Source organism: Panthera onca, chromosome A3 (genome assembly GCF_046562875.1).
Source record: "Panthera onca isolate mPanOnc1 chromosome A3, mPanOnc1 haplotype 2, whole genome shotgun sequence".
NCBI lineage: Eukaryota > Metazoa > Chordata > Mammalia > Carnivora > Felidae > Panthera > Panthera onca.
Window position 1 is genome coordinate 105125013 of NC_138341.1, and position 20440 is coordinate 105145452.

A 20440-nucleotide genomic window follows, 5' to 3' on the forward strand; every position below is an offset into this window, starting at 1 on the left:
GAGACACAAAGGTCAGTGCCTACTACCTAGAGGATACCGCAGGGGATGCTGAGGTTCCAGCATCTTCCTGCCATCAACCATTCCTTTCACATCTGTTTTGGACTACGGGTTTATCATACACGCCTTGCCAAGTGGCCTGAGAGTACAGATATATATTGGGAACTTCCTCTCCAAGGTCAGGAGCATGGAGGGGAAGACAAGTAAGATGCCGCCTGGCCATATACTAAGCCTTCATGTCCTAATCTGACCTTTTGATTTTTAACAGCCAAGAACAAAGAGTGATATAACAAAACTCACTGTTTTTTGAGGCAGGTCATTGGACTGACATTGTTGGCCCTGAAGTTGTGTATGATTGATCTCAGTCCTTCTACCCATTGCTGAAAAGAGAAAGAGAAAGCATTCCTGATGAGTAAAACTACGAGGTAAAAATGGTGGTTTTTATTGGATAGCCTGTATCCATTTTGCATAAGAATAATGTAAACGCTTTGTTTATCTCCTCCCCACCACAGAGCAATCTTCATTCTAGTGCCATACTTTATTCTTTAATAAATAGCTTTCATTCTTTCCATGAAGATAAATGTAACATCTATAGCATCATTAAATGCTGGATTGTCACAAAGGAACGCTGCCCCCTGATTGACTTGTTAAACCTTCCAGTTGTAGCCTGTTTAAATAGAAGTCCTTTTCAGCCGCTGGCAATCTTCATTATTTCTAAGCAACATTATACAATACACTATGACATATTTAGCTATTCCCATTTTAGAAGATGAGAGCATTTGGGGTTCATCAATTTTATCATGTGATTCTATTTCAATCTAAGAATTTCTTACATATCTTACCTGTCTGTGTTTTCCAGCAAAGCCTTAAAAAGTAAAGCATGTACTGATTGCCAGGGGATCCAGAGCAAACAGTGAAGTGCTTACATAATTTCTGTTTAAGGATTTGGACCTCAGTTTTAGCTCATAACATTACTCCATGGATTTACAAGGAAAAGTGAAGACTGCATGGCAATAAAGGAATTTGGGTCTCTTAAGGACATTCTACTAGAAAAGGCTAGCCTATGAATTAAGGCCAACTCTGCCCTTGGGTCCAACAACTGATGCCAATGAATGCCATACCAAGTTGCTAAAATAAAGAATTACACTCTTGGCAACATGCTTTGTAACAAATTGACATTGGGGGTTAAAACGGACCTGGGGCCTCCACAAAAGCCAGTACCTCCCCTTCTTTGGTTCATAGCGTGACTGCTATAGCTTTGTGCTGAGGAAGGGGAAATAATTTGGAGTCGATAGTAATATAGATGTATATTCAATCTGCACTGTCCAGTATGGTAGCCACTAGCCACATGTGGCTATTTAAACTGCATAAAAGTAAAATTCAGTGCTTCCCTTTCACTAACCCCATTTCAAGTGCTCCAAAGCCAACGTGGGGCTAGTGCCTACCATATCAGACAGCACATATAAAGAACATTCCCATCATTATAGAACATTCTGCCAGACAGCACAACATAATACTAGTGATTTAGTCATTGCAAAGGCCAGTGGTAAAGACTGAGTTCTATCAAATGTGTGTGGTTTTAATCTACTGTGAGAAAATAACATTAAAAATGTCATCTTAACCATTCTTAAGGAACAGTTAGTTCAGTGGCATTAAATAACATTCATGCTGCTATGTAGCCTTCACCACCATCCATCTCCAGAACTTCTTTCTTCTTGCAAAACTGAACCTCTCTCCCCCTTAAACAACTCCCCGTTTTCCTCTCCCCACCCCCAACCCTAGCAGCCACGATTCTACTTTCTGTCCCTATGAATGTGCCTATTCTAGGTTCTCCTTACAAATGGAGCCATACAGTATTTGCCCTTTGACAAATTTGCCCTATTTCACTTGGCATAATGTCCTCAAGGCTCAGGCAGGTTGCAACAGGTGACAGAACATCCTTCATTTTTAAGGCTGAATAATATTCCATTGTAGGTGTAGACCACATTTGGTGTATTCATTCACCTGCTAATGGACACTTGGGTTGCTATTGTGATTAATGTGGCTATCGCAAACGATGCTTCTATGAACAGGGGTGCACAAATATTTCATCAAGTTCCTGCTTTCATTTTTTTTGGATACTCTGAGGTGGAATTACTGGACCAAGTAGTAATTCTATTTTTCATTAAAAAAAATTTTAAAGTTATTTATTTTGAGATCAAGTACAAGTGGGATAGACACAGAGAAAGAGGGGACAGAGAATCCCAAGCAGGCTGTGCATTGTCAGCGCAGAGACTGACGTGCGGCCCAAACTCACAAACCGTGATCATGACCTGAGCAGAGACCAAGAGTCGGACGCTTGACCTACTGAGCCACTCAGGCACCCCTCTGTTTTTAATTTTTGAGGAACCACCATTCTGTTCCCCATGGCAGCTGTGTTATTTTACATTCCCACCAACAGTGAACAGGGGTTCCAATTTCTCCACATCCTTGTTGGCACCTGTTATTTTCCGTTTTGTTTTCATGTTGACAGTAGCTATCCTGGTGGATGTGAATCTAATAGAGAGTTTTGGCTTTCTTCTTTATGCTTCAATCATACCTAACGGCTTTCTAAAGAAGGACTTAGGAGCCATGAGAGGTAAATTTCCTTCCACAACTAGAAAAGGCTATTTCCTGAGGACGTAAACAGCATTGAAAGCCTCCTGATGGTGAAACCAAGATCCTGAGGCATGAGGAAGAAAGGCAATAGTAGCATTAAAGAAATGCTCAATTATTTTCATCAGCAGCCTTCACTTCCTCTGTCAGATTAAATATGGGAGTATAATTCCCTGGGGACTATCAAATAACCTGTTATTGGGCTAATAAACTACAGGCTCACACACAGTTTCCCAAGAGAAGACAGAAAAACAAATAATTTGGTTGGCATTAACTGGGAGGCATTTTCTCAACCTGAAGGCTTGTTACGTGTTCCAAAACACAGAGTCCATGGTTTCCAGGGATAAAAAAGTGGACAATCCGAGACTGTTCACTGGCTTTTTCTGAGCATTCTGATGTAGTTGTTTCTAAAAATAAATTATAGAGATACCAGGCTTTGAGGAGGCTGAAACAACTTTCATCCATCTTTTGAAAATACAATGCTGGTGAAGGTTCTTGTTTGTTGTGACCGAAAGGTCTCCATGAGTGGAGGTCATCAGTCCAGTGACAGTACTTGTGCGTTAGTTAAGGGGGAAATGCCAACAGAATCCTCACGAGCCCTAAAGGGCACTGGGATGGGGGAGGTTGTTGCTTCTTCTGAGATGATAGAAGTGAGGGTCAAGGGCCTTGCCCAAGATCACAGAGCAGCTGGTGCAGAGCTGAGAGGCAGGAAGAACTTTGTTATCGGCCCCTCTTCGGGGCTTGTTCACACATCTCCCTCCTTGGCATGACAAAGTCCCATCAGGACTTTCCTCCTTTCTCCTGTCTTCCAGATAATGCACACCTAGCATATTAAGGCCAAAAGACTTAAGGAAATAGGTGAAGTGTTTTGTTTTGTTGTTTTCAACATAAAATAGATGAGATGCCAGCAGGTGTCAGTAGAACCCCAGAGTTTAGTTGGGAAGTTGCACTAGGGGTGAGCTAGAGGCACATGAACTTCTTTGAATGTTTTCAGATTAAAAGAAGCCAAAAAAAAAAAAAAAAAAAAAAAAAAAAGGCAACTTAGATAAGTTTTCTTGAATTGCTGAAAATAAGCACATATGTTAACAGTCTACATCATGCCCCAAAAGATGCACCTTCAAGCCCAGGGCTGCATGTTTCTAGAAGGGTCGTTCCCTGACACACGTTGAGCACACTCATTGGCTCAGTGATGACACACCCACCCTATGATTCCTATTACACTGGGTGCCTCCCTCTGGTCTGGCCTTCGTGAGTGGGCCAGCGCAGCCTGCATGCAGGGAACCAGCCCGAAGGATCAATTTGATGTCCAAATTGGCAGTCTTTGCACTTCCCTGGCATGCTGTTCTTGTTAGGGTCCTCTCATTTTTTAATCTTTTCCAGGGCAGACAACCCCAGAATGTGCCACTCTGGCATGTGGATTTCCTTGAGCTGAAGACAATCAAGGCCCAATGAACTCAAGAAGAGCTTTTTACCTCTCTCTTAACTGCCTAAAAGAATTTAGTTAGGGGGCTTGTACGAGGAAGAGAGCTATTACCAAAGACAACAGTTTTTTTCTGTTTTTCTTTTTTTTAACATAAGAAGGTCTTCTCCGGGGGCACCTGGGTGGCTCAGTTATTTGAGTAGCTGACTTCAGCTCAGGTCACGATCGCACAGCTCCTGAGATCAAGCCCTGCATCAGGCTCTCTGCAGATAGCTCGGGGTCTGGAGTCTGCTTAGGATGCTGTGTCTCCCTCTCTCTCTGCCCTTCTCCCACTCATGCTTTGTCTCTCTCAAAAATAAACAAATTTAAAAAAATACAAAAAGAAGGTCTTCTCCAAAGAGCATGATAATGATTTGTTTACCAAACATTTGCCCTTCCCATCTTCCTGTGAATTGTCTTTGCCTTTTTCTTTTTAAATTCATTTATTTATTTTGGGAGCGAAAATGCACATAAGCAAGGGAAGGGCATAGAGAAAGGAAGAGAGAAAGAGTCCCAAGCAGACTCCACAGTCAGCAAGGAGCCCTATGCAAGGCTCAAACTCACAAACCGTGAAATCATGACCTGAGTTGAAATCAAGAGTTGGACACTTAACTGACTGAGCCACTTAGGTGTCCCCGATTGTGTCCCTTGCCTTTGAAACCCCAGACCCTTACCCCCTTCTTCTCCTTGGCTCAGGATGGCATGTAAACCTCAATTATCTGATTATCAGAGAGCCTTTCTTGTCTTGTGGGGCTCCCGTACACACATAATTAAATTTGGTTTTCTCCTGTTAATCTCTTTTTATTAAAGGTGGGTATCTCAGCCAAGAACTCAGAAGGGTAGAGGGAAATTTATTTTTCCTCCCTTACACCATGCACTAGGGGCAAACTATGAAGCTTTTCAAGTAAAGATCTCCACAGGGTCTAAGGTTGCAGTAGGACAAGACCCTTTATAAGGTGCTTAAGACGTAAAATTGCAACGTTTCACATATCTCCAGATGAATAATCAGTGCAGTACCTATATCTTTACACATTAAACTAGAAACTTGGTTTCAGACAGGCATTTGAGCTTTAAAGGGGTTCAGACTCTAAAATAAAGACACTGTAGGTAGAATTCTACGTGTTTTCTCTTATGGGTCCCTATATGCAAGGTGAATAATTTTAGTTGTTAAGGTAAGTTAGGATTAGTTGCCATTAAATTGTCAATATTTAACTTTGAGGGCAGGAGAAGCAAGACATTTTCAGTTGGTACACTGTTATAAGCAAACTACGTGTATATCATTCAGAGACCAGATTAGTAGTTTCTAGAGCTGGCTGTACATTGGAACCCCTGGGGAGCTTATAGGACATTTTAGAAAGCTGGAAGTGGGGCACCTGGGTGGCTCAGTCAGCTAAATATCCGAGTCTTGCTATCAGCTCAGGTCATAATCTCATGGTTCATGAGTTCGAGCCCCAAGATGGGCTCTGCACTGACAGTGTGAAGCCTACTTGGGATTCTGTCTCCCTGTCTCTCTGCCCCTCACCTACTTGCACTGTCTCTCTCTCAAAATAAACTTAAAAAAAAAAAGAGCGGTGCTTGGGTGGCTCAGTCAGTTAAGCATCCGACTTTAGTTCAGGTCATGATCTCATAGTTGTGGGTTTGAGTCCCGGGTCGGGCTCTGTGCTGACAGCTCAGAGCCTGGAGCCTGCTTTGGATTCTGTATCTCCCTCTCTCTCTGCCCTTCCCCTGCTTGCTCTCTGTCTCTCTCAAAAATAAATGAACATTAAAGAAGAAGAAGAAGAGGAAGAAGAGGAAGAAAGGAAGAAGAGGAGGAAGAGGAAGAGGAAGAGGAAGAGGAAGAAGAAGAAGAAGAAGAAGAAGAAGAAGAAGAAGAAGAAGAAATAATGCCAATTCTCAGGTCCCACCCAAGATCTCCCCACACAGCCACTCTGGGAATGGGGCCCAGCAACCTGCATTTCAACAGGCCCTCCAGATGACAATCATGCAGTCCTAGTATGGAGCATCTGGTACTGATCACAGATACAGATAACTGAAGAGGGTGTGGAGGTGGCCACAGGAGGATAGGCTTGTCTAGTTTTGTTTTTAAACAATTTTATTGAGGTATAATTTAAATATAATGAATGGCCTAGAAGCTTTTGATTCAAGTCTTTCAAATGGTAACTAACCCTTAGGGTGAGGACTGCCAATTGAGACACTTCAAATTTTAAACCTTCATTGCCCTGTTTTGGTTTAAATTCACACACACGTGTTAAAATATTTAAAAAAATTTTTTTAATGTTTACTTATTTTTGAGAGAGACAGAGACAGAGAGAGAAAGAGAGAGAGAGAAAGAGAGAGAGAGAAAGAGAGAGAGAAAGAGAGAGAGAGAGAGAGAGAGAGAGAGAGAGAGAGAGAGGAGGGGCAGAGAGAGAGAGGGAGACACAGAATCCAAAGCAGGTTCTAGGCTCTGAGCTGTCAGCACAGAGCCCAATGTGGGGACTGAATTCACGAACAGTGAGATCATGATCTAAAGTCTGACACTTAACTGACTGAGCCACCCAGGCACCCCGGTGCTAAAGCATTGCAAGGAAAGTTGCAAGCATTGCAAATGCAGAGCAGGCAGCCAGAAGGAAGTTGGTTCAAAGGATGTTCCACAGGAAATCCAGCTGCTGGCAACATTCCAGGATCTCAGGAGGCAGCAAGAGATGGCTCTGCGGATGCCAGTTAGAAGTGACAGCTCCCCCAGGTTCTGAGAGAGGCAAGCACAGAATCTGGACAGGCCTGGGCTTTGGGAAGAACACTTATTGGAGAACCGGTAGAGAAGCAAGATGGAAGTCTGTTTCCCAGAGCTGGGGTACATGATCAGAACATAACCCACACCACCACTGGTCCTGTGGATGAGGGAGCTTGAGTCAGGCTGAGGACAAAGCACAAGCTAGCACATCCCCACCCCCAGGTGGGACCTGTGTGATATTCCTCAGGCACTCCTGGCTGCCCAAAACACAAAGGAAAGGAAAGGAAAGGTTAATTGATAGAGATCACAGTCATACAGGACATGAGTCTCCATCAGTTTACAAATATCTTAGTAAATTATGAGAGAAAGGCAATCTTAACAATTAGCCTAATCTTCAGAAATCTGTAGACTCAGTTTCCGGGGGCCCTAACATCACCCCTCCATAGTGATGTAGGAAGAAAGGCAAGAAGGAAATGACAGGTAAAATTAAATTTCCTTATAACCTGCAGCCCATTGACAAATACTTGAGGCAAATACAGATTGTACCATTTCTCCCGGAAGGTCCTACTGTCATAATGTTAATGCCTTACTAGAGGGAAAACAACCTTAGCTTGACAATAGCTAGGCCTCCAGTATCCTGTGAGTCTTCTTTAGCATATGGAAATCTCTTTGGAAACTTCCCATTTGCTTCTACCTTCCCAACTCCATAGTATATAACCAGTCACTCCTCACAACCCCAGTGCAGCTCTTTCTGCCCATGGGTCCTGTCCCCGTGCTTTAATAAAATCACCTTTCTGTATCAAAGACATCTCCAAGAATTCTTTCTTGGCCGTCAGCTCTGAACCCCACCAACACCCCCAAACTTCATCAGAGAGTCTGGTGATTTAGGCAGGACTTGACAAAAAAAAATATCACATTTTTAAACCTTCAAATGTGCTCATCTAGGATTCTGAATCCATTCGGAAATTAAATAGAAGCAGATCTACCAATGTTTGCATATCACAGACCAACTTCTACATCAGATTAAGAGGGAAAAATAAAACTTTCTCTTTCACATCAGCGACTTCCTCCGGTTCTCCTAAAGAGAGGAAAATGCAGGCAGAATGCACTCAGTGTCAGTCATAGGAGTTTTCCATGACAGTGCTGGAAATTCCCTTCTGGCCTGGGACAGAAGGCAAAGTGGGAGACAAAGACAGCCTTGATGGCAAGAATGAATCGGGCATTGGAGCCTGAAAGTCACCACAGTTGCTACCCTGAGAGAGAGGAGTACAAGATAACAGAGAAGCGGAGGACTCTCATGCATAATCAAGGAGCTAAATTTGGCAATCCTAGATACAATTCAGCAGAAAAAACCCAGCATCAAAGGGGAAATTAAGGAGCCTGTACTAATGACCAATAGTGAACTACTGAAACTGGCATCCAAACAGCAATTGGGAATTTCGCAGAAAAAACAAAAGCTCAGTAGAGAGACAGCTAAATGGTAATCTCAAAAGCCCTTGGGAAGTCAATAATAATTCTGATAAACTTTTCAACTCTAAAAGACCCAAGAGAAGAAAAAAGGAAGAACAACTGGGGTCCTTTTCTCTTGACATCATCTGAGCACCTTCCAGAAAATACAAGTTTTTCATCTGCTGTCCTCCATCCACAGAGTAAAACTGATCAAGGTAAAAGGAGGAAGGCATTAAGTGCCATCTGATGCTTTTTCTTTTTTACATCTGTTATTTTTGAGAGTACACACACACACACACACACACGTGCGCACACAAGTTGGTGAGGGGCAGAGAGAGACGGAGATACAGAATCTGAAGCAGGCTCCAGGCTCTGAGCTGTCAGCACAGAGCCCAAAGCAGAGCTCGAACCCATGAACTGTGAGATCATGACCTGAGCCAAAGTAGGTCACTTAACCACTGACTGAGCCACCCAGGTACCCCAATGTCCTCTAATTCTTAAATCACCTTCAGAGCATGGCAAACAAGTATTTGGGCAGGAAATTAGCTGCCAGGAAGGAGTATATGTGGCTGTGTTTGAAAGATAAATTTGGATGGGCCTGGATAATATTTATCCTTTTCTAGTCAAAACTAGTGTAGGCACTCAGAGATAGTCAAAACACTCTCTTAGCCTGGCTGGTTATCTTGACAACACTGGGTAGTTAGGTCAAAAAGAACCTCTAAATAGTCATAAGAAATGGGAGGACATTGTGCTTTTCTGGATCATCATTCAGAAGCTGAAGTGTCAAATTCCCCTACCAATTGGATTCTGTTCATTATCATTCCAAGAGGCAATTTTTGCATTGCCTAAGCTGTCCTAGTGTATCTATAGTACCTTGTCTCAAATAGCACATCTAATTCCAGATATGTACTCCAATAAATATACTGTAGAAGGGAATCAAGATACGCCACCCCAAAATATGACGCTTTGGTCCAAAAATTATTTTGAGCTGAAGGCATCTGAATTCCTGAAATCCCTTTTGTGACTAAAAGCAGATCCTGCCTGAAAGAACCCCACTGTCATAAATCTAGATCCAGGAGTGGCTCTAACCTTCCCTTCTGGAAGACAAAAACTTGGCACCACACTCTAACAGAAATGGTCATAAAATTCTCATGTCCACCTATTCTCAGGGCTCATTTATCTTTCCTAAAAGTCATTTGTTCTCCTGTAAGTAGCCTTTGCCCCCTTTCTTTCCCCTGCTAAGAGGAGGTACAAACTCTTAAATATCCCTGCTCCTTTGGCTATTTAATTCCTTCTGTGTTGCACCATGCACATAAAATTAATAAATTTGTATGCCTTTTCTCTGTTAATTTGTCTTTTGTCAGTTTATTTCACAGACCCAGCTGAAGAAACACAAACTAAAAATGGAGGTACATCTATACACTCAGAATACATTAATGCCTTAGGTTCATTTGTGCCTATAGACTTTATAACGACATACAATGCTCTTTCCTGACTTAACAGAGCAAGCAGCTCCAATCTTACAAACTCTAGAACTCATTCACAAACAAAATGAGATATTTGCTTTATTTTATGCAACATTTTTTCTCGCATCTGCAAAGAGAACTCTAAATTAACTGAAGAATTTTAAGATATTAAGAAAACCAAGAGCATTACCCTATGCCAGTCAGAAACCAGTTTTGTGAAAGTGCACTTTTGGTCGCAGCTGTCAAATCTGCAAAAATCCTGGTGGTAAAGGAAGAGCAAATGGCTGGTGAATTAAAAGGTATTCGTGAAGTGGTTTCTCTGGCTGATGCCTGTATTGTCAAGCTCTGAAGTCACATTCCTCCTGACCTGGACCAGCTGACAGAGCTGGCAAATTAAGACATGCAAGACATGCCAAAATGAACACTAACGGTATCTCTACACGCAGAGGCTCTGTGATAAACATAACCCATCAGGGAGCTGCTGGCCAATTCTTGCCTATGTAGCATCAACCTACATAGCTCAGGCAAATCAAATCTATAGGTAATCCTATAAACTAAATAGGGACTTGCTATAGAAGATGCTAAAAAGGGGCCAACCTTCATTACCTTTCCATCTTTTATGGAAATCTTTCCCCCAAACTTCCCATGGAAGGAAGGAAGGAAGGAAGGAAGGAAGGAAGGAAGGAAAGAAAGAAAGAAAGAAGGAAAGAAAGAAAGAAAGAAAGAAAGAAAGAAAGAAAGAAAGTCAGAGAAGAAATGTGACAGCAGGAAAATGGAAAGAAAAAAAGAATATTTATGACAGAGATGAACAAATGAATGCCTAGATTACGTTGCTTTCATACTGCCGGGAAAATGTGGGGCTGAGAATGCCTCTGTGACCTTGCTTGTTGACCGCTTACTGGAAAGCAATAGTTCTGGAAGAGTTTCATTTGTGTGCCTTCAACAGGCAAAAAACCCCACAAAACAACAACAACAACAACAGAAAAACAACAACAAAATACCAGTTTGGTAAATAGCTGAATACCACCCCCCTGGGGCTGAGATTCCTACCAGGATAATAGTGCTTCATGGAGCACTACAGTGAAGAAACCTAACAAGGCTTTCTCGTGCTTCATTGACCAGGGAGCCTCCTTTAAATGTAGGCTTTTGTGAGGAATCTATTTTGCAGTTCACCAGTTTGGGAAGGGCTGCCTTATGATTTCAACTCCCACAGGTAAGGATGTTAACTTTTACCTCAACAGTACAGTAAAATCATACAACGTTCAGGTAGAAGTGGTTGGGCAGTAACAGAATACAGGATCTAGAGTGAATGTGACACCTGGCTTCAAGACATGAGCTCTGCCACTTACTGGCTGTGTGACCTTGGGCAAGTTACTCAACCTCTCTGGGCCTATTTCTTCCTCTGCAAAATGATAATCATGCCCAGCCCAGAGGACTGCTGTGAGAGTTAAATGAGATAATATATGTAAAGCACTTTGAACATTACCTGGTATTCAATATAAACTAAAAAATTCCATTGCTGCTGTTCTTACTGTAATTATTGGGGGTCACTGGTCAGCATTTCTGTAAAGGGCCAGAAAATACATAGTTTAGGCTTTAAGAAGGCCACATATGATTCTCTGTTTTATAGTTTTTATGTTTTGTTAACAACTTTTTAAAAATGTAAAAAGCCATTCTCAGCTCACTGGCTATACAAAAACTAAGGCTGAGGGCTGGGTTTGGCCCATAGGCTGCACTTTCCCAGCTCCTGATTATTTTCATTTTTACTTTGAGAGACAGAGAAAGCGTGAACAGGGGTGGGGCAGAGAGAGAAAGAGAGAGAGAATCACACCCCAAGCAGGCTCTTTGCTGTCAGCGCAGAGCCCGATGTGGGACTCCATCCCACAAACCACGAAATCATTACCTGAGCTGAAAATCAGAATCAGACACGTAACTGACTGAACCACCCTGGGGCCCCTGCCAGCCTGATTATTAAACTTGCCCCAGATTATAGTGCTCAGAGGCAATAAGGTCTCATCTCAGATGAGGTGTCCCACCCATCTCCTCGTTCATCCTATTTTTTTAAAGATCAGAAAACACACGAACACATGTAAGCTCTTTTTACACATACACTATGTTCACAGTGGCAATTTCTGCCAGCAGTAAAAAAAAAAAAAACACACAAAAAAAACAAAAAACAAAAAACAAAACTGGAGCTATGCGTTAAGGAGGGAAGCAGTTTAAAGCTGGTGACATTTTTCTCTCCCAGGGCCAAAAGGTGAAATCCAAACGTCACATGATACTTCTGGAGCAATTAGAGTAACTCACTTTGCATTCCCTTGGTGGAGTCATTTGATAACACTCTCAATTAGGGCAGACTGAGCGGCTCTGAGCTGGGTCTAGAGCATAGAGTCTCTTAGGAAACCTGTCCAGTTCATGAAACACAACAGGGTGGGGAGAAGGCCCCTGCGATGAAAACTTGTCCCTCACAAAGCCCCCACATTCTGTACAGGAGCACCTAGGGGACTCGTTCTGAAGATGAGCTGGTAACACCAAGAAAACCTACCTCAAAGATCATGGGGATTTACAATTACACCGAAGCCCAAGAAAAGATTTTAAAGACCAAGGAAATGCACGTGATAGAAATTTTAAATGATAAAATACAGTACATTAAACTCTATAAACAGTATGAGCCCAACTGTGTATGAAAGAAAATTGTGTGAATTAAAAAGACACATTGGGGTGGCTGGGATGGGATTGGAGGGAGCAAGAATGGGGTTTCCTTTGGGGGCTGGACGATAGGTTCTAGAACTAGACAGAAGGGGCTGTTGCACAACACTGTGATCTACTAAATGGCACTAAATTGTCCACTTACTTCTAAGTGGCACATTTTGCATTATGTGAATTTCCCTTCAATTTAAAAAAAGACACAGAAGACGGGGTAATGCACTCTGGCGGAGTGGGGGGAGGGTGGTTCTTTTCCTCTGTGTCCTCTTCTGCACTTTCTACTCGAATGTACTGGAAGTACCCGCTCTACCATAAGCAATACTCCCTCTGCCTTCAGAAAACGCTTGTGAACAATACAAAAATGCATGGTCCATGCAAATGTTTAAAATGAATTTGCCGGTGTGCTCAGGGTTGCTGCAGACTGGGGCTCTAAGCCACACTTTCCTCCTCTTACTACCCCAAAGAGACCTCACTGATGCAGGTGAGAAAACTGCCTAAAAGGACAGCAAAATCTCTTCTAGCTCCAGTGTCTGGTTCCTGAATGTGAACTTTGACAAGGAGCTTTATTATTTTTTTTAACGTTTATTTTTGAGAAAGAGACAGAGAATGAGCAGGGGAGGGGCAGAGAGAGAGGGAGACACAGAATCCAAAGCAGGCTCCAGGCTCTGAGTTGTCAGCACAGAGCCCTATGCCAAGCTCGAACCCACGAGTCTTGAGATCATGACTTCAGTTGAAGTCGGATGCTCAACCAACTGAGCCACCCAGGCACCTTCTTTTCTTTTTAAAGGTTTATTTATTTTTGAGAGAGCAAGAGCGCACAGGCAGGGAGGGGCAGAGAGAGAGGGAGACAGAGGATCCCAAGCAGGCTCCATGCTGACGGTAGCGAGCCCGACGCCAGGGCTCATACTCAGGAACCATGAGATCATGACCTGAGAAGTTGGACGCTTAACCGACTCATCCACCCGGGTGCCCCAGACAAGGAGCTTAACTTTGAAGTAAGTCTGGTGCCATGAGAACCGATAGTTAAAATCCACCATTGACTACTAAAGAAATTTGAGAATTCCAAAAAAACAAAAACAAAAAAAAACACGAAGATAGGTGTTTTTAGAATGGCAAGGGGCTACAGATGCAGAACACAGGGACAGCAGGCCAGGGCTGGCTGGTCCACAGACACGGCCTGAGGGCCCCCAACTAGCAAGTGAGCTCCTTTATGTTGTAGGATCCACAGCGGGACCTGTGGCATACACATTCTCAGAGAACCTATTTTAAATAAATTTACTGCCCTTTCCCCCCTCTGTCTCGATGTCACTAGGCCCTCACTTTCTGATAACCGTATCCGTATATCATACTCCCAGCTAATCAGACTTAAAATCTGTCTCCCCCATAGCTTCTCTCCCCTTACCCAGGAACAAGCTCTCTGGAGTCCGTGTTCAGAGGTGTCTCAGGCCTCCCTCCATGGGTAACTGGTTGCAGCCAAGTGCAACTGATTTTCTCGAATTCTATCTCAGGACTTCTCAAACCATAAGTACATTCGGAATCTTAATCAAATGCGGATTCTGATTCCTCAGGGCTGAGGCAGGGCCTGAGATTCCGCTCAGAGTTCCCAGGTGCTGCTGCTGAGACCCAGATGCTGAGGAGAGATGCTCTCAGCCACATGTTACTACCATGTGTTGATCTGAGAATGTAGAGTATGTTGTATCCCTCCCATGACACCAGGCATGGCCTTCCATTGCCTCCCTAGAATCATCAGGATGGATTCCACAAGCATCTCAGCTTGGCACTCCCAGCAGGCCACAGGCTTGGCCTGACTTTCGAATTTCCCAATGAGAAGTGTTCACTCCAGTCTTCACCCTGGATCTACCACTGCAGGTACAATATTCCTCTGCTTCTGAATCTCTGCTCATGTCTTCACCCTGCCACATGCACAGCCTTCTGTCTTCGGGTGACTGCACACTGAGGACATCACCATAAGGGGACCAGCAGGCCCTCCCTCTTCTGGGTACAAAGTCCTGCCTCTTTTACGGAAATACTTTTCTCCCCCACTCCCTCTCTAACCACAGAACCTCCCATCCTAACAGTTTGAAGACTGGCCTTAGAGATGGGGATGTGACCTACATTAGACCAAAGACTTCCACGTATATACAAGTGCCCTCCAAACAACTGATCCATACTGTCCTCGGCATCTAATATACTTTCTCTTGCAAAGAGATTCCTTAACTCTTATAGAAGGAAATAACTTTAAGGGTCACTTGGTACAACTCTCTCTTTTTTGTTTGTGAGAATAAAAAAGCCCATGTAGTAGAAATGATTTGTCCAACCTTAGAAATCATCACACACACATACACACAAAATTCTTGGATGAATAGCTGGATGAATGAAGGTACAAAGGAAAAAAAAAAGGGCATCTTTTTTTTTTAGTTTTTTAAAAAAATGTTAACGTGTATTTATTTTTGAGAGAGAGAGTGGGACAGGCAGAGCGGGAGCTGGAGAGGGGCAGAAAGAGAGGGAGACACAGAATCTGAAGCAGGCTCCAGGCTCTGAGCCGTCAGCACAGAGCCTGACATGGGACCCGGACCTGTAAGTCGTGAGATCATGACCTGAGTTGAAGTCAGACACTTAACGGACTGAGCCACCCAGGTGCCCCAACAGGCATCTTTATTTAAAATGTCAGTGAAATGAACACATTAGGTAAATATCAGCATTCATCTTACTGTAAGTACATTCATGCTGCATGTTGGCTGAGGTCTAGATCTAAGGTTCTAAATGAGCCACAGACAGATCTGTCATTTGGCATACATGGCATTTAAAAATGAACATAGGGCACCTGGGTGGCTCAGTCGGTTGAGCATCCAACTCTTGGCATTGGCTCAGGTCAGGATCTCATGGATTCATGAGTTCAAGCCCCACATCAGGCTCTGTGCTGACAGTGTGGAGCCTGCTTTGGATTCTCTGTCCCCCTCTCTCTCTGCCCCTCCTGATCTCGAGCTGTCTCTGTCTCTCTTAAAATAAATACATTTTAAAAAATCATTAAAAAATGAATATATTTGTCAACATTTTAACAACAGATTTCATGTAAAAAAAATCCAGATGTCTAGTATCTTACGGACAAAATATCAGCATCTCCAACAATCTAGCAACCTTAAGGCCCATGTTCTTAGATAGTTGGAAAACTGGCTGAAGTAGATGCTGCCCTCCACCCCCTAGAGGGTGTATGTACCCCCCAACTCGCTACTGTCTACACTATCCCTTGTCATCACCTGGCATTTTTTCATTATTTACATCATCTTCCTGGCTTCTGTAGGCATCTGAGTTTAAAACTGGTGGTTTAAAGGAACTACAACTTTTGTTGATACGGCAATGAAGCACTAAGTTCAGAGCTGACAGAGCACCACCATGGATGAGACACTGAAGTACTGGGTTCTGGGACAGACGGTCTTTACAAGCACAATGAGAACCGAGGGAGCAAGAGAGATGGAAGGCGGTCGTGGGAGGCCCAAGGAGACAAGTTTCACCCACTCCACAGATTAACCAATGAAGGCAGCCCTCCCTCCTGAGGCAGAGAGAGGATGATGGTTTCTAAATTCAACCCAGCAATAAGCCAAATGAACTCCATTATCCTCATTTGGCAAGAAGAAAACACCTAGGAAGGACAGGGCACTTAAAGCTTACAACATGCGCCCACACACTGGCTGATTCACAGCTCTGTCCTTAAGAGAGCTTTTTAACTGGCCATCACTGCTTTGTTTCACATGAATTCAAAAACGGTTTAAAGTAAAAACAAGAACATGTCAACTTTCAGTTTTGGAAACATGAGAACACAAACACACACACATCCTATCCCAGACTTGAGCCTCAAAAAACACTGAGGCAAAGGGGTGAAAAACTTTAATCAATCAGAACACAGGAAGCTGAGATTAATAATGTAGCTACTTTAGCATTCCAAAGGCATTGGCTCAGGTGAGCCTGGGTAGCAGACCAAGGAGTTAAAGAGAAGCAGGATATAAACACTCCTTGCTAAACTTCTCCACAGGGCAGTGCTTCTCACACTTGGGTGTGCACCAGAACCGCCTGGAGAGCTAAAACTGGTTACAGATTCAGTAGGGCCAGGGCCTGAGAATCTGCATCTCTGATTAAGTTCCCAGGTACTGCTGGAGCTGTTAGTCTGGGGACCACACTTTGAGAATGACTGGCATATATAATACAATTAAAATTGTACGCTGAGGCTCCTGGGTGGCTTAGTTGATTAAGCATCCGACTTTGGCTCAGGTCATGATTTCATGGTTCCTGCATTTGAGCCCCGCATTGGGCTCTGCACTGACAGCCTAGAGCCTGCTTGCCATTCTCTCTTTCCCTTGTTCTCTGCCCCTCCCTCACTCATGCATTTTTCTCTCTCAAAAATAAATAAACTTTAAAAAACCTGCATGTCAAGAAACAGCATCTTAACAGGGAGTGCTCTGAAAGAAAGCTATTGCTTGGGTCACAGACACTAATTCATTTTAATGGTGCTTTTTGTGTTCTTACTGAGTGAATTCTAATCAATGGCTAGGTCAGTAGAATCCACAGGTCTATAGATTAACCTGTTTGCTGTAGTCAATCAATTTGATAAAAACTTGTGTAAGTTCAAAATCACTGTGGTTTTTGGACTAAGTCCATTTGTATGCTAAACCAACAGGACTGAAACGTCACCCTGCATCAGAATCACCTGGCAGTTTAGTTTAAAACAGATTACTACTGGGTTCTGCCTCCCAGAATTTCAGATTCCATGGGTTGAGAGAATTAAGTGTTTATTTTTGAGAGAGAGAGAGAATGAGAATATCAGAATAATCTGAGCTGTCAGCACAGAGCCTGGCATGGCGCTCGAACTCACAAACTGCCAGATCATGATCTGAGCCAAAGAGGTTTAATGGACTGAGCCACCCAGGTACCCCATGGAATTTGCATTTTTAAGAGGCTCCCAAGGTGAGGCCAGTGGTCAGATCCCTAGGAGAAACTGTGTGTTTGGGAGGAAAAACAACAACAACAACAACAACAACAACAACAACAACAACAACAACAACAAAGCTGAGGGGAGACAGGTTCTTCAGGGCCTTTGCCATGAACCTTTGTAGTAAGCCTTCCACTCAACATTATTCAAGTTCAGCAAAGCGGTCTTGGTATTCAACCCAATTTACTAAACTAAGATTTTATTACCTGCAATAAATTATCTGACTTTACCTTTTTTGTAAACAAAAGAGAACACATAACAGTTTTGTAACTTAATTTCTTTAGTACTTACTGATGGGCTTATTTGGGGACTTACTTACAAAGCCTAATTTATAGAGTTTGCCAAATATTTACAACCTGCGTGAAGTATAATGAGCAGTCTGGAAATTGTCTAAATTCAGTGTAAATCTTTGCATTTTGAACCTCATAAAAACAGCTTATTTTTGTAATCAAAGGAAAATTCAACTTAGTATAAAATAACACACTTATTTTTGGGGATTTTAAATGAGGGCTGCATTTCCATCTTATGTACAGTGACTCTGTGATTTCAGTTTGCTGTGCCGCACCAGCTGTAACGTAATGAAAGACATCTGAACTCCCTTCAACAAGCCAGAGACAAAATCCTTCCAAGCTGGTTGCATTCTTTTTTTTTTTTTTTTAATTTATTTTAGAGAGAGAGAGTGAGTGTGAGCTGGAGAGAGGCTGAAGGAGACAGAGAACCTTAAGCAGGCTACCTGCTGAACAGGGAGCCTGACATAGGGCTTGATCCCATGACTGAGATCATGACCTGAGCTGCAATCAAAAGTCAGAAGCTTAACTGAGTGAGCCACCCAGGTGGCATCACCACCCCCCTGCACCACCCCCCTGCCCCGGAATTGCGTTCCTAACTAAGGAATGCAGTTGTCATAGTCAGTATTATTTGCAGAGATGAGAATTATCTGCAGAGGTAGGGGGAGGAGAGGGAGAGGGGGCAGGGGAGTGTGGGGGCGGGTTTTATTGTAGTTTAGAAAAAAAAAACTGGAAACCACCATCATGTGGCTGCTTTTACTCATGGGCATTCATAGCTACATATCATACTCACGTATTACCCAAAGGCACAGGTGTTTGAGGAAGAAGTGCTAGCAATCTGTTAGCCATTCCTTTAAATAGAGGGTTTTTAAGGAAAGGAAATAAAAGCTAAATTTTCTAACTGGAATGACGGGAAGGATTTAGGCAAGCAGAAAAATAATGATCTAAATTGGAGAGAGGAAAGACACCAGGTTAAAACCTCCAGTCTTGTCATGGATTCTCAGCAACAGTCCCATGACATCTTGCAAAGTGACTCTAAAAATAACACCATGGAATCCCAGATCTTTCCATCACATTTTCTCAGGCTTCTTGTGTAAAGAGCATTTGCCTAATTTTTCTTGGAGCTACACTGTACAAAACTGGAGGTGTATAGCAATGAGGGTTAGACATTTATCACCTGGGTTAGAATTTATTGATTCCATCAATATAAGGACCTCAGTAAAATGGGCATTTATCGAGCACCTACTGAATGTTGGGCACTGACCATTCTAAATGTTGGGGATGCAGCAGTGAACAGGACGTTGCCCGGATGTCAGGAGAGGAAGTGAATAAACGAATAAATGATATGTAAATAGTGATCAATGCTACGAAAACAACCCAGCTGGATAAAGGAGGGAGAGCCGCAGTATGGCAAGAATGGGAGGTAAGGCGATATTCCAGAAGAGACGTGAGAAAACGTGAGCAAGAAAGCAGTGCATTAACTGGCGGAAGAGTGTGTTCCAGGCAAAAGGAATAGCAAATGTAAAGTCCCTGGAGCTGGAGGGAGATACTGAAGTAGAGAGAGGGAGACATGGGCAGAAAGCGAGAGTGAGGGTGGCTTCCTGTAGGGCTTTGTAAGTCTTAAGGTGATGTGATCTGCATTCCGTTTTAAAAGCATCCCTCCAGCTGCTATTTTGAGAACAGACTAAAGGAGCAAGTCCAAGGCAGAGAAACCAGGAGAGACAGGACACTGGCCTGGCGCACGCTGTAGTGATGGGGTGATGGGAAGCAGCTAGATTCTCGATACAAGGCTGTTTGTAATGGGCTGATGCAGGAGACAAAGGCGGCACTGATGGTCTCAGCTGCTTGCAAGGACTGTGGGTGAAGGGTCTAGATTTGGACGTAAGTTTACAATACCGTTAGTTATTCTGTAGAGGAGAAAGGATGTAGCATTGAGCTCGAATCTTCCAAAGAGGTACAGTCGCATGGCAAACTCTTGGCTCTTTAAGCAGAGAAGGCGGCTGAAGAAAATACAAGCCAAGCTACAAAGATGTCTTTTATACCCATACCTCCTTCTACTGTAGGAAAGCATAACCATATTTTCCCAGTCACATGTACAGGAAAATATTCTGTATTTGAAACCTCAACTCTGAGAAACTCAGATACCATGCAATAGTATGGACTCTTAAGTGGCGCCTGGGTGGCTCAGTCAGTTAAACTTCCAATTCTTGATCTTGGCTCAGGTCATGGTCTCACGGTTCGTGAGTTCAAGCCCTGCATTGGGCCATGCACGGTCACTGGGGAGCCTGCTTGGGATTCTCTCTCTGTCCTTCCCCTGTTCGCTTGCTCGCGCTCAATCTCTCAAAATAAATAAACAAATAAAATAAAATACCCACTTGAAATAAAAAGATAAGAAAGAGCAGAGAACTTCTTGGGGAAGAAAGTAAAATGGCTCAAAGTCAGGAAAAGTTCCTCCTCCACATGAAAGCTGGTCCTCAATGGACAGTACATGAGACTGAAAAGTTGGCCCATTTGCCTGGATGAAAGGTTTGGTAAACTGTTTTTTCAGAATGGTCAGGTCATTAGTGTCCTGAGAGCCCAGGAATTAAGAACAGAGTCAAGAATCTCATAGGATAAAGACTCCTAAGCAAGTTCTATACTAGAAAGTCTCTTGACTGATCTCTCACTAGTCAGACCAGCACTCATCAGATGCTCATAAAACAAGCAAAACACTCTGACCACCCAGGGAATGCTAACCTCTCACAA

The 20440-nt window shown here is 43.1% G+C and overlaps 1 protein-coding gene across 15 annotated transcripts in view; it reads right to left on the reverse strand.

Annotated features, from left to right (window-relative positions):
- Positions 1-20440, reverse strand: part of PLCB4 (phospholipase C beta 4) — a 420239-nt gene that overhangs the window by 114765 nt on the left and 285034 nt on the right. For all 15 annotated transcript variants that reach the window (XM_078444273.2, XM_078444271.2, XM_078444272.2 and 12 more), the window contains one exon: positions 298-377. In XM_078444273.2, coding sequence (XP_078300399.1) covers positions 298-377 — 80 coding nt within the window. The remainder of the gene's footprint in view (positions 1-297; positions 378-20440) is intronic.